Source organism: Lampetra fluviatilis, chromosome 62, assembly GCF_964198595.1.
Source record: "Lampetra fluviatilis chromosome 62, kcLamFluv1.1, whole genome shotgun sequence".
Lineage (NCBI taxonomy): Eukaryota > Metazoa > Chordata > Hyperoartia > Petromyzontiformes > Petromyzontidae > Lampetra > Lampetra fluviatilis.
In genome coordinates, this window is record NC_136336.1 from 7,034,020 (window position 1) to 7,049,088 (window position 15,069).

The window sequence follows — 15,069 nt, forward strand, 5'->3', positions numbered from 1 at the left end:
CCTCTCTACACGCGTGCTGTGAAGAAGGGCGATTGCCCGAAACGTCGCCTATGATTTAAAGAAAACTCATCGATTAACCGATTCCGCCCCAAAAAATACCGACTCCTCGAATCGATTCCTTCATACTGTTGTTAGGGATGGGAAGAATTCCTAACCGATGTATGAAATTGAAACTCCCATACTTATGTGCGTAGCGAAATTACATTGCGTTCTGATTGGTCCAGAGCCATTGCAATGGGGCGTGGTCATGATAGACAGCGGGATGGGCGTGGTGGGAGTCGCCTGACGTCACACGCGATGACATCATCCTACAGATGATTGACGCGCGGTGTAATGACATGCGTGACGTCACACCCGTATGCTAATTTACCATCTCCCCTCCCCCTGCCCCCGTTACCGTGGTAACAACGGTCACCGAGCACGTGACGCGTAATTGCCCAATCAGTGCGAGGAGAGACGAGGCCCATCGAAGTGATGAGTTTTCAGGATTTCAGCTTAATACATTAACGAAGCTTTCGGTGATTGAATGATAATGAGACGTTGTCTTGCGCGCTCACAATAACAAAGCCCCCTCCTGCAATATCCACATTAATCACTCACGATGTGTACTGTACTGGGAAAGCATTAGTTGTGCTGGTAGTAGGTTTTTACCCTTTTAAACCCCTACTACTATATTTTGCCACTGGTAAAAGAGATCTCATAGTGTAAATGCTTACCCCCGAGCTCTCAACACTCTGATATTGCGCTGTGTTTGAGTTGTACGCCTTCCAGAGGTGTGGACTCGAGTCATGTGACTTGGACTCGAGTCAGACTCGAGTCATGAATTTGATGACTTGCGACTCGACTTGGACTTGCATAACAATGACTTTGTCCCACCTATGAGGTGTGGACTCGAGTCATGTGACTTGGACTCGAGTCAGACTCGAGTCATGAATTTGATGACTTGCGACTCGACTTGGACTTGCATAACAATGACTTTGTCCCACCTATGAGGTGTGGACTCGAGTCATGTGACTTGGACTCGAGTCAGACTCGAGTCATGAATTTGATGACTTGCGACTCGACTTGGACTTGCATAACAATGACTCTGTCCCACCTATGAGATGTGGACTCGAGTCATGTGACTTGGACTCGAGTCAGACTCGAGTCATGAATTTGATGACTTGCGACTCGACTTGGACTTGCATAACAATGACTTTGTCCCACCTCTGACGCCTTCTGGCGTCATCTGGTCCAACACCAATGGGGACTAGGCTCTAAAGAAAGCCGTCTCGGGTGTGGACCAATCAACTTCAAGGACAGTGCACATTATTATCATCATCAGAGTTGCTTCTTTTCGTTAGCTTTTTTGACTACTTGTTTTGTGGTTATTGCAAACATGATGCCTTGAATAAAGGTGTCAGTTTTGTACCAGTTTAAAAGGGTAAAAACCTACTACTATATTTTTCCACTGGTAAAAGAGATCTCATAGTGTAAATTAGTTGTGCTGTACTTCTATGCTCCCGAATCGATGGCTCTATGCACTGACACAGAGTGGCCCTCCATCCGTGCGTGCACGCGGATGCAGTACTGTGGGTCACATCATCATATACTGAGTAACGTTCAATTATCGTGGAATAATTTAGCTTCGATATGTTCAATAATGATTGGAAGCTTTCGTGACTGCAGGGATCCATATACTCTTTCGTTCTTTCGGTAAAGTCACGTGGGTAGAAAATAAAAAATAATAAAATAAAAATGAAAATAACTAAATTAAATCACGACGTTTCGGGCGCAACACAAGCATCCGTCATCATGTTGCTCAATAATAATTATTATATTTATAAAGAACTTTATAAATATTATATTATAATTAATATTATTTATTAATAAAATGGTTACGCAACCTCCACATTACCCATTTAATTGACCAAAGCGCTGCGAATTATTATATATAATTATAATATTAATATTTCGAATTATCATAATCATTATTTATATTTAATTTGTATTCATAATAATTCGCTGCCATTTGGTCAATTAAATTGGTGATGTAGAGGTTTGCCTCACCATAGGGGCCGTCCATAAATGACGTCACGCGATTTTGGACGATTTTTGACCCCCCCCCCCTCGTCACACGGCGTCACAAAAAGTCAGGACCCCCCCCCCCTCACATATGACGTCACAAAGCTCTGCCCCCCCCCCACCCCCAAAACTATATTTCCATTTTGAAAATAAAACATGCTTCAAATCGCTTTAAACTATTGTCATTGTGGTGCGTATTTATCGTGGCGCTGCACTCTGATGTTGTAGGAGAAAACATTTATTACAAAGTCTATTTAATTAAGTAGAACGTGTTGTCTATATAAAATTGCGCATTTTGATGTGACGTCACATTTCTCACCCCCCCCCCCCCTCGTCACACATCGTCACAAATCTCTGACCCCCCCCCCCCTAGGTGCGTGACGTCATTTATGAACGGCCCCATACTTCACCGCACTGTACACAGGGGTTGGGTTCGTGAATGCGGCGAGCATAGACGTGGGAGCATAGAAGTGCAGCACAACAACTTGTCTCCCTGCCCGTAGCCAGCGGTGCACTGTGGTGGACGAGGCCATGAATGGAAAGGCTTGGACCTGGTCATAGGAATGTGGAGTTTCCACAACTGGCTAAACACGTCTCTGGGAGTACAGCTAATGTGCCTGCTCTATTCAATGTTAATTTCCTGAAAATGTAAACGTTCACTTTTTAAAAAAATTCTTTCTGTGCATTTCACACCTGATGATGATTGCTTGTGTTGCAGTCGAAATGTCGTGAGATTTTTATTGTTTATTATTTTATTATTTCCCTTTCGTCGTGACTTTACCGAAAGACTCAAGAGTATGCATAGGGTGTTGCCGTTAGATTGTTTTGCTGAAATTCATTTTCATTGGATATTTTAAAACGTTTAAAGCTTGGAATGAATTGAACAAAAAATTCTATTTGTGTTTGCTTTTTTTTGTCCCAGTGCCGTACTGCAACTCCAATAATTCCACACTGCCACGTGAAGCCGGCTACCTGGGTTCAATCCCTTGACCGGCGTGGGGAGGTATGGTCAAACAGACCCCGTGATGGACAAAGAAGGCACTTGTCTGGCAGTGGATTTCCTACACAAGGGGCTGTACACGCCAGGAACGTGCGGTCAGGGGAGGCAGGGGAGGCAGAGCCTCACCTGCTATACTCCAATGACAATAGCTGTTACGAAAAGTAAAAAAAATAATGAAATGAAATAAATATTAAGATTTTTCCACTGAATTGTGTTATAAATGTCATTTCTGCACGATTCCAATCATTTTAATAGTCAAAATCGCCAAATTTGCGGAGCTCCGCTGCAAATACAGGAAGAGACGAGAGGTGAGGCAGCGACGAGCTCAGCCTCCCCTCTAATTGCGCAACTCCTCAGTGACTGGATGGAGCGCGGGCAATAAGCGCGTGCCTGTTACTATCTCAGTATGCCACCAATGTAATGTTTGTAGACCCCTTCATTCCATGTCCTCGCCTTCCATACTCCAGGTAACTTATTTCACGTATGTGTATAAAGATATTTAGGCACGCTGGTCTCGTCATGAAACTGCAATGAAAAAGCACCAGGGGAGGCAGCTATCACATCTGCCTCACTGAGGGAGACGTCTTTAACACGCCCCCCTCAGTGAGGACACGCCCCCTCGGTGTGACCACGCCCCCTCAGTGAGGCCACGCCCCCTCAGTGAGGACACGCCCCCTCAGTGATGCCACGCCCCCTTCAGTGAGGACACGCCCCCTCAGTGAGACCAGGCCCCTTCAGTGAGACCACGCCCCCCCTCAGTGAGACCACGCCCCCTCGGTGAGACCACGCCCCCTGCAGTGAGACCACGCCCCTCTCAGTGAGACAACGCCCCCCTCAGTGAGGACACGCCCCCCTCAATGTGTGAATCTGGCTCTGACACGAGCCAGTGCCTCCCCAGCCATTGACCTCACCACACGTCACTGGTACACGCGTATATCCAGGCATACAAACACATCACGGATGTCATTTATGCCGAAGGTGTGTGCGGACGTGTGTTAAACTACAACTACAAACTACGTGTCCTGATTTTTGGGCTACCCTGTGTAAACACATTCCTGCGGAGGGAGCTGGTAGGAACGTTGGGTTGCTCGGTCAATGGCCAGGGTCAACGGCGGCGTGGTGTGTTACGCAAATATGGCCGACTGTGAGGGCGGGCACAAGCCGGCGTGAGTAGGTTAAACGTTGAGTTTTATAAGGGCACCACGGGGTGACCAGCCCCTCCCCACCCAGCCCCACTCCACCCAGCCCCCACCCAGCCCCACCCTCCCCACCCAGCCCCTCCCCACCCTCCCCACCCAGCCCCTCCCTCCCCATCCAGCCCCTCCCTGCACGACGGACGGACACAATAATCCCCTGTGGACTGGTGTAACCAGGAGGTTCCTACCAGTATAACCATGTGTCCTGAATGTTGGGCCGGTGGGGTGGATTTAAGAAACTTGACCACTGTTCCAACTGCCACGCTGGGAGGTCGAACGGATGACCTCTGGATTGCAAGCCCAACGTGCTGACCATGACGTCACCACGACTCGTGCCAGGCTAGGTGCACGTTGAGGCCACGTGACGTGTCGAACGTCCGCTGTATCAGGAGGTCACGGGGCAGACACGTCTGTCCCTCCACGTACAAGATTTATTATTTTTTTCTACACATCCTATCAGCAGCCCACGCGACATTCAAGGAGCGCATTCCTGTTGTTTCAGCACCATTGGTTTAACATTCAGTGCCTCGATATCATCAGTAGCAGTCGGGCTTGCCCGCGCCTATTCGAAATGTGGCATGGGTCCTCCCGGTGCACTCCGATCTATACGGCTGGTTTATGAAGCGGATTTGCCATGCATTTTTTAGTACTGGTTCTGCCTCTGAAGGTGACGAGAAAATTCAATATCTCTCTCTCTCTCCACGCAATTTAGGAAAACCCACCCACCCCTCCTCCCCAATCTCCGGTGACGTGGGCGTGCCGCAGGGGAGAGAGTGGAGTGGAGACGTCTCAGACGACCTCCGCCCGCGGATTCGATCCGATAGGAGGATCGACCGCTTTCGTTAAGGGTCATGAAACACCATTGGTACCTGATTTGCCAGTAAAAAATATGATAATTGTTTTCTTACCCTTTTATCTGGCAACAAAACTGACACCTTTTTTAACAAGGAGTCATGTTTGCATAGACCACAATACCTGCGGTCGTAATGCAAACAAAAAACACAACTCTGATAACGTATGCACTGTCCTTGAAGTTGATTGGTCCACACCCGAGACAGCTTTCCTTCGAGCCCAGTCTCACATGGTGTTGGACCAGATGACGCCAAAAGGCGCAAATTATCGGTCATGAAACAAATGAATGAATGAGGTTTTTTTGGGGGTATATTTACACAGAGTGGCTGAAAAGTGAGGACACATAGGGTTGTTGTTATTATTATAGAGGTTTGCTCAAAAGTCAGGAAATATCGGATTGCTATTATCACGTGCAGCATGAAGGTTTCTCAAGGAGCTTTGTAGAAAACCTCATGCGAACTGGCCATCGAACAAAAGCGGCGGTGACCGCATCGTCAGACGCGCTTCTGCGGCCGTCTGGAACGTTCCTCCCTCCCGGTATTAGGAAGTCACCGAGAGCTGTGATGCACTTTTCCACCTCTAGATTGAAAACTCATTTCTTTCGGTCCTGCTTGATGTGTTTAGTGCTGTTGTCCTCCCCCCCCCCTCACCTCCGATTGGCGCGCTTGGCTACGTACGGTGCGAAAGAAGTTAATGCATTGGCATAAGTTATTGTTAGGGTACAGTCAATGTTAGGCATGGACTACGGCTAGGCGTGGTGCATTATTAGCGTAATTTGGCTGTGTTAGGGTTAGGCATGGGTCACTGTTAAATTGTCATGGTTAGGGTCAGAGTTAGGCTTGGAGCTTAGGTAGGGTTATAGTTAGGGTTATGTACGTGTTGCACAACATACGCATGTAAGTTGAACGTCTTTCGCACGTAGCCAATCGAGCCGATCGGAGGTTGCGGGGTGAGCGTCAGAGGAGCGATAGGGGTCAGAGTTCTGGGGTGTCGCGTTCGCGGCTCCATTTGGCATAGAACGCAGAGAGAGAGACAGACAACGGAGACAACGGAGACACGGGGACCACTCTGTGTCAAAGCCATTTCAAATTTATTACCGTCCATTCCGTGTGTTCAATTTTCGTGTTTTACAAAAAGAAATACTGTCACGTTCCATAACGCGATGAACAGCGGAGAATGTCACGTGCTCACATGATGAGCTGTCCGTGGTCGTGAGCCGTCAAGTCACAAGTGCCCCCTCCCCCCCCCAATTAACAGATCAATTAAGAGCCCCCACCCCCAATTTACAGATCAATTAAGAGCCCAAACCCCCCCCCCCACAACCAACCCCCACACCATCACATCTCACCTGCCGTAGTTTTACTGCGCAACGACAAATCGACAACACTGGCGGTGTACACACACACACGTGGTATACACACACACGTGGTGTGTGTACACACAACACTGACTGTATACACACGTGGTGTACACACAACACTGACTGTATACACACGTGGTGTACACACACGTGGTGTACACACACGTGGTGTACACACAACACTGACTGTATACACACGTGGTGTACACACAACACTGACTGTATACACACGTGGTGTACATACACGTGGTGTACACACACACGTGGTGTACACACAACACTGACTGAATACACACACGTGGTGTGCACACACGTGGTGTACACACAACACTGACTGAATACACACACGTGGTGTGCACACACGTGGTGTGTGTACATACACACACGTGGTGTACACACACGTGGTGTACACATACACACACGTGGTGTACACACAACACTGGCTGTACACACACACGTGGTGTACACACACGTGGTGTACGCACACACGCGGTGTACACACAACACTGACTGAATACACACACGCGGTGTACGCACACACACGCGGTGTACGCACACACACGCGGTGTACGCACACACACGCGGTGTACGCACACACACGCGGTGTACGCACACACACGCGGTGTACGCACACACACGCGGTGTACGCGCACACGGTAAAATAAATACATGAACGTTCAGGAGAAATCAACATTCCGTATATTGTACTTTAAAAAACACACAAACACACACGCACGAGACGATTCGAAACGTAATAGTACAAAAAATATAATAATCGAACACCGTTTCGTCTCTTGAAGGTACACGGCGAACAAAACTGCGTACGAGGATGAGGCTAGTGAACTTAAAGTACTTTGCTGTGCAGTAACGCACTCTCGGTATCAACTATCGAGAACGACAGGGAGAGAGAGAGAGAGAAAATAACACGACGACTAAGATCGCCCGCCCGCCCGCTCGGGCTGGCTGGCTTTCTTATCTATCTTGCTGAACACTGCGGCTCGAGAGCGCACGAGAGGAACGCTTCACGAATTTGCGCGTCATCCTTGCGCAGGGGATCATTTTAATCTTCTCTGTATCTTCTTGGTTCTTTCGGTAAAGTCACGTAGAAGGGAAGTAATAAAATAATAAAAATAAAACAAAATAAATAATTCTCACGACGTTTCGGCCACAACGCAAGCAGCCGTCCTCAGGTTGCGTTGTGGCCGAAACGTCGTGAGAATTGTTTTATTATGTTTTATTTTTATTATTTTTATTACTTCCCTTCTACGTGACTTTACCGAAAGAACCAAGAAGATGAATCCCTGCAGTCACGAAAGCTTTAAATCGAAACTTCTCTGTATCGTTCCAATTTTAGTAGATGTACTGCCGGAGCGGAGGCAGAGCTGGGGGGAGGGGGGGGGCAGAGCCACCGGCGCGGGCAATACACCTGGGGGGGGGGGCACAGACGAGCCCCCCACTAACGAGGAAGGGGGGGCACAGACGAGAAGGGGGCCCCCACAGACGAGGGGGTAACCCCCCCCCCCGCACAGACGAGGGGTACCCCCCCCCCAACAGATGACCATTTTATTGTTGTCCCTCGTGCATAGGGGAGAGCCCCCCACCTCCGATCCCACTACCAGAGGTCGCAAACGGGTTTTGATTCCTTACCCGTACCCGGCCGCACCAGGGTCGCAAATGGGTACCCGTACCCTACCCGATACCCGGCTACCCGTACCTGGCCGGGTATCGGGTAGGGTACGGGTACCCGATTGCGACCTCTGGGATGAAGCCATGTTGCAGGCGCGGGTGGGTTGATTCTAGGAACTTGAATTGTGAGAAGAGACAAGACGTTGGGAAATGAGTGAAAATCACGGTGACTCACCAGTGACTCACGGCCTACCCGTACCCGGCCGCACCAGGGTCGCAAACGGCTACCCGTACTCGGCCGGGTACGGGTAGCCGGGTATCGGGTAGGGTACGGGTATCGGGTACCCGATTGTGACCTCTGCCCACTACCCCAACCCCACGTGGCATTCTGCCCACGTGACCCCCGCCGTGGATTTGTGACCACCGCGTCCCAGCGAGGGCGAGCGGGGGAGTGATGTTGCCGCGCTGTGTGTACGCGCGTGCGTGGGATTTCTTTCGCGCCGTACGTAGCCAACCGTGCCAATGGTTATCGGAGGTGCGGGGGTGGAAGGGCAACACGCTAAACACGTGAAGGGAGTTCTGAAGAGATGAGTTTGTCAACCAAGATGATGATTTCGATTTAAAGCTTTCGTGACTGCAGGGATTCATCTTCTTGGTTCTTTCGGTAAAGTCACGTAGAAGGGAAATAATAGAAATAAAACATAATAAAATACAATTCTCACGACGTTTCGGCCACAACGAAAGCAGCCGTCCTCAGGTGAAGAACAGGTCTTTCCGACAGATTTTCCGACAGACCAGGTCTTTCCGACAGACCTGTTCTTCACCTGAGGACGGCTGCTTGCGTTGTGGCCGAAACGTCGTGAGAATTGTATTTTATTATGTTTTATTTTTATTACTTTATTATTTCCCTTCTACGTGACTTCGCCGAAAGAACCAAGAAGACAAGATGATGATTTAAAAGTGCGCAGCTCCCAGCGGCTTCCTGACATCGGCGAGGGCAGAGCGTTCCAGACGGCCGCAGAACCGGCGCATCTGAAAGCGCCGCGCGACGATGATGCGGTGACCGCCGACTTTGTTCGATGGCTCAGACACAGAAGCCGTCGCCGCTGCTGCTGCCGCTGCTGCTGCGGGGTTGACCGGGGGGGGGGGGGGGGGTGTCGCGTGATGGTGGTTCATGCTCCTCGCGTTGTTCCGGCAGCTTCCGTAACAACACAGAGCGAAACGTCGGGACATTAAAAAAAAAACTTTGCGCGTGTTATTTAGTCGTCCTCCCGCCCTATCACCGACACCTCCGATTTCCACGGTTGGCTACGTACGGCGCGAAAGAAGTCGAACTCACGTCGCGTTGCCGCACGCCGCGAAGAACCGACGACGCGTCAGTGACGGCCGCGTGTTATGGCAACATGCGGTGGCGCGCGCCGAGTGGGGGCAGAGGGCAACGTTTTAAATTTTGTATGATTATTATCAACCCAACCACACCGCCCCACCCACACGCCCTGCGCTTCCAAAATTTCCCTTCCATCGGCCTCTTCACGAACCCAACGCACGCTGATGCACACCACCACCACCACCCTCGTCACAAACTCGTGGTGGCATCACCACCTCTCATCACCATCATTATTTATTTTTTAAACCGTGCCGACCATGCAGGAAACCACTGACGCGGTTAGGACCAGTAGGTGGCGATTATGATACCAAATAATAATGGTGCCAATTTTGTTTTTTGTCCAACACAGCTTTCAATGAGTCTCAAAAGACTCTTTTTTTAATGAGGGTACTGCTACCTTGGGATATTTGGTGAATTCCTTTCCAGTTGAGAGTTTATTATTTGGTTCTTTCGGTTAAGTCACGTCTAAAGATAAAATAATAAATTAAATTAAATAATAGAATACTATTATTTAATTCTATTATTTAATTTAATTTATTATTTTATCTTTAGACGTGACTTAACCGAAAGAACCAAATAATAATTCCTGCAGTCACGAAAGTTCTAAAATTAAGTTGAGAGTTTGGCATCCTGTGAGAGAACACCGCAGGGAGCTGGAGGAAACCCAGAGGGGGTGACACCGCTGACACATCTCCCGGTTGCCACCTGGTAGCCCTGAGCCTACAACCCCTGGCAAGCCCTGGTGGTCACCTGTCCAAGTACCAAGCAAGCGATGAAGGTGGCCGCTGTTGGTCGTGGCGGTACTGGTGGTTGGTGCCCGTGATGGTGTTTTACAGGCAGCGATGGTGCTGCTGCTGCTGCTGAAGGTGATGGGAGTGGTGATGGTGGTGCTGGTGGTGATGGTTGTACTAATGATGGTGGTGATTGTGGTGGTGGTGATGGTGGTGCTGGTGGTGATGGTGGTGATTGTTGTGGTGGTGCTGGTGGTGATGGTTTTACTTATGATGGTGGTGATTGTGGTGGTGGTGGTGGTGATGGTTTTACTTATGATGGTGGTGATTGTGGTGGTGGTGGTGATGGTTTTACTTATGATGGTGGTGATGGTGGTGATTGTTGTGGTGGTGGTGGTGGTGATGGTTTTACTTATGATGGTGGTTATTGTTGTGGTGGTGCTGGTGGTGATGGTTTTACTTATGATGGTGGTGATGGTGGTGATTGTTGTGGTGGTGGTGGTGGTGATGGTTTTACTTATGATGGTGGTTATTGTTGTGGTGGTGCTGGTGGTGATGGTTTTACTTATGATGGTGGTGATTGTGGTGGTGGTGCTGGTGGTGATGGTTGTACTAATGATGGTGGTGGTGGTGATTGTGGTGGTGGTGCTGGTGGTGATGGTTGTACTAATGATGGTGGTGGTGGTGATTGTGGTGGTGGTGGTGATGGTGGTGCTGGTGGTGATGGTGGTGGTGACGCTACTGTGGATGGTGTGCGTGCCGACGGTGGTGGAGTTGGCGATCCGTGACCTATCCCAGAAGCCCCACTGGCAATAAAAACAATCTTAACATCACACAAACTACTCTGTGATAAACCATCGCGAACATTAACCAACGATAATAATACAAATCAGACGAGTCTACAGGCTACACACGTGCTTCCGGTTAGCGCTGAAGTAACAACTGCTCCGGTTAAAACTCCTGATTGTTAAAACACCAGGGCTGCATTTCACCCGGAGCTGTCAAGGGCTGAGCTCCAGAAAATGTCCCCCTGCCAGGTTTCTGGAATGGCACCGGCGGGCGGGGGGTAGGGGGGCGCGAGAGAATGGGATGGGATTTGGGGGGCCCTAGAAAATATCCCGTGAGAAATGAATCCCCGATCGAAAATTGACCTCGAATGTTGACGTCGGTCCCACCTTCGCTTCGTACAAGATCGAGCCGTCCATAGATTGTCCAAAGGTCAATTGACTCCCGATCAAGGAATTCAAACACGGTGGTGCAAAGTTGATCATTTAAAAGCCTAAAACAATGCCGTCGTATGTGGGGGGGGGGGGGGGGTTATTTAATTTTTTTTTGCTGCTGCGAGAGAAAGGAAAAAAAAACAACGCACCCACGAAAGTTCACTGAAGGTCAAGAGGTCAAGAGGTCGTCACGGTGAAAGTCATCCGGCGACCTCGCCACCGCGCGCCAACTGCTTTGAGCGCGGCGCACCGGAAACTTTTTTGGGTTCCGCTGGAATCGAGGTTGCACGCTTGCCCGACCACCACGTTCAACGCAATCGGGTTGCGCCTGAAAAAAATGTAGTCTGCTTGAATCATACTTGAATGTTTCGATTTAAAGCTTTCGTGACTGCAGGGATTCATCTTCTTGGTTCTTTCGGTAAAGTCACGTAGAAGGGAAGTAATAAAATAATAAAAATAAAACGTAATAAAATATAATTAAATTTCGATTTAAAGCTTTCGTGACTGCAGGGATTCATCTTCTTGGTTCTTTCGGTAAAGTCACGTAGAAGGGAAGCAATAAAATAATAAAATTAAAACATAATAAAATAATTCTCACGACGTTTCGGCCACAACGCAAGCAGCAGTCCTCAGGTGAAGACCAGGTCTGTTGGAAAGACAGCGTCATTCAGACGTAATTCAGACGCTGTCTTTCCGACAGACCTGTTCCTGTTCTTCACCTGAGGACGGCTGCTTGCGTTGTGGCCGAAACGTCGTGAGAATTTTTTTATAATGTGTAATTTTTATTATTTCCCTTCTACGTGACTTTACCGAAAGAGTATAAATGTCGTGTCGTAACCCTCCACCACCCGAAACAGCTAATCAGTAAGGGATTTGCCACGTAAACAAAACGCCAATTAGTTTACTACTTCAACCCACCGGTGTGTTGGAGAGTAAATGAACAACGTTTACAATTTGAGCCAAGCAACTAATGTGTGCGTGTGGCTGTCCGCCAAATGTATTTGTTTGACCAGCTGATAACCCCGGAGACCAGGGTATTGTTTTGTTTGACTTGGGTTCATCGCTCAGTAAGGAAGAGGGCTACTGACCCCTCCCGGCATTCACGCAACCGGCGACCCACGTCCTTACCAAGCATGGGGAGTGGTGAGATGTTAGCTACCTCGCCTGGTACACAGGAGGTCGTGGGTTCGATCCTAAACCTGACGATGTATGCTGTATATTTGGAGTGTGTGCGTCTCTGTCTCATCATTGTCACGGTGGCTCGGAGATGTTAACTACCTCGCCTGGTCTACAGGAGGTCGTGGGTTCGATCCCGACCCTGCTGTATATTTGGAGTTTGCGTGTCTCTCTCTCTCTCATCATTTTCAAGGTGGCTAGATGTTAGCTACCTCGCCTGGTACACAGGAGGTCGTGGGTTCGATCCCGAGCCTGACGACGCCTGCTGTATATTTGGAGTTTGTGTGTCTCTCTCATCATCATCACGGTAGCTAGGAGATGTTAACCACCTCGCCTGGTACACAGGAGGTCGTGGGTTCGATCCCGACCCTCATGCCCGCTATATATTTGAAGTTTACATATTATTCCCGTGGTCGCATAGATTTGTATCCGGGTCCTCTGTTTTTGTTTCCCTCCACATTTAGAATCAGGCATGTAGAGTATTTGGCTGCTGTGAATTTGTACGTGATGATAATCCCACTTCGTCGAGCCGTCATTTGTGACGGGCAGGTCGCCTCTGAAGAGTAACTACACAGCTGTTCAGTGTGGCCTTACCTGGTCAAATAAAAAGGCCTCGTCACAGAGACGTTCTTTCTCTGTGCGCCTATGTTTTGTTCTCTCTCTCTATGTATCTCTGTGATATCTGTCTGCTTATATGTCTGCCTATATGTTTCTGGCTAGATTTTTGTTTCTATTTCATTTATACCTGATGACGATTGCTTGTGTTGCAATCGAAACGTCGTATGCTAGTATTTAGTTTATTATTTTATCTTTATACGTCACTTTACCGAAATAACCAAAGAGTAACTACACAGCTGTTCAGTGTGGCCTTACCTGGTGAAATAAAAGATAGTTATTAGTTCTAACTAGCGGGACATGCGGAGGGTGGGACAGCCGGACAGACACCGCAGTGAACATCCAAGCGACGCACGATGGCAGACCCCCAGCGGACAGACACAAGACGGACAACCACAGACAGACGTGGGGCTTGACGTGGAGCTGTGGACGGACCGGCCCATTGTGGTCGCCAGGGAGTCTGGAGCGTACCACTTGAGCAGGGGGGGGTGGGTCAGAGGTCATGACGAATTATGCACTGATTTCTGGGGGATGTGGAAACAGGGTTCAGATGGGGTCGGGGAGAGGTTGGGGGGGGGGTGCAGATGGGGGGGGTGGGGGGGTGTTAAGAACGGACCCCCCCCCCCTCGTTTGAATTTCAAAAATGCATTTTGGCATCTCTGATTGGCTACTGTTTGGCAAACCCGGCAGCCAATCACGGGGGTAGGGGGGGCGATGACGAGCAGCCGAGGGGGGTTCTCGACGCTGTTTTGATCATCAGCTGTCTCTCAGCTGACGAAGCCACGCACGTTCAGCCCGTCGCGGCGGGTAACGTTGCAGAGACGTTTGAAAAAAAACGTCTCTCCCGTAGCTGACGTCAGGAGACGCCCGCATAGCACGCGGGTGCCACGGTGGGTTTTTTTCAGTTTCATTTATTAGGTATGTATCCCTGTGAGCCATGCGGCTCTTGACTCGGGTGCAACCGCAACAAAACAAAAAAACATGAACAAGAAACATCTTAAAGTGACTACACGCAACAAGAGATGTGGGGAGATGTTAACTACCTCGCCTGGTATACAGGAGGTCGTGGGTTCGATCTCGACCCTGACGCCTGCTGCTGCTGTATATTTGGAGTTTGCGTGTCTCTCTCTCTCATCATCGTCACGGTGGCTAGGAGATGTTAACTACCTCGCCTGGTATACAGGAGGTCGTGGGTTCGATTCAGACCCTGACGCCTGCTGCTGTATATGTGGAGTTTGCGTGTCTCTCTCTTTCATCATCATTACGGTGGCTAGGAGATGTTAACTACCTCGCCTGGTATACAGGAGGTCGTGGGTTCGATCCCGACCCTGATGCCTGCTGCTGTATAATTGGAGTTTGCGTGTCTCTTTCATCATCACGGTGGCTAAGAGATGTTAACTACCTCGCCTGGTGTGCAGGAGGTCGTGGGTTCGATCCCGACCCTGATGCCTGCTGCTGTATATGTGGAGTTTGCGTGTCTCTCTCTCCCCGTGGTCGCGTGGATTTTTCTCCGGGGTCCTCCGGGTTTTCCCCCCACATTGAGAATCAGCATCACCACCACGCGTTTAGAATTATTTGGCTGCTGCTATAAATGTCCACGTGATGACGATAAGCCACTTCGTCGGGCTGTCATTTCTGGGCAGGAGACTTCTGAAAAAGACCTACACAGCTCAGTTGGAGCCTTACCTGGTCAAAAAAAACCCCCATCAGTTTAACAGTTGAGTTAAGCATTCTCCACAACGACACTCGATTACTGTTTTGCGTTCGCGTGCCAGAACCCAGTTCGGTGTCTCGCTCGGACCCGCCGTCCAACAGAGAGGATCCTTGCCAAAGAAACATCTG

General features: G+C 49.3%; 1 protein-coding gene across 1 annotated transcript in view; it reads right to left on the reverse strand.

Moving 5' to 3' along the window:
* Positions 1-11,217: 11,217 nt before the first annotated feature.
* LOC144951404 (uncharacterized) overlaps positions 11,218-15,069 on the reverse strand; it is a 96,167-nt gene continuing 92,315 nt past the window's right edge. Inside the window, exon 11 of the mRNA XM_078881644.1 lies at positions 11,218-11,257. Within this exon, the coding sequence (XP_078737770.1) occupies positions 11,218-11,257 (40 nt within the window). The remainder of the gene's footprint in view (positions 11,258-15,069) is intronic.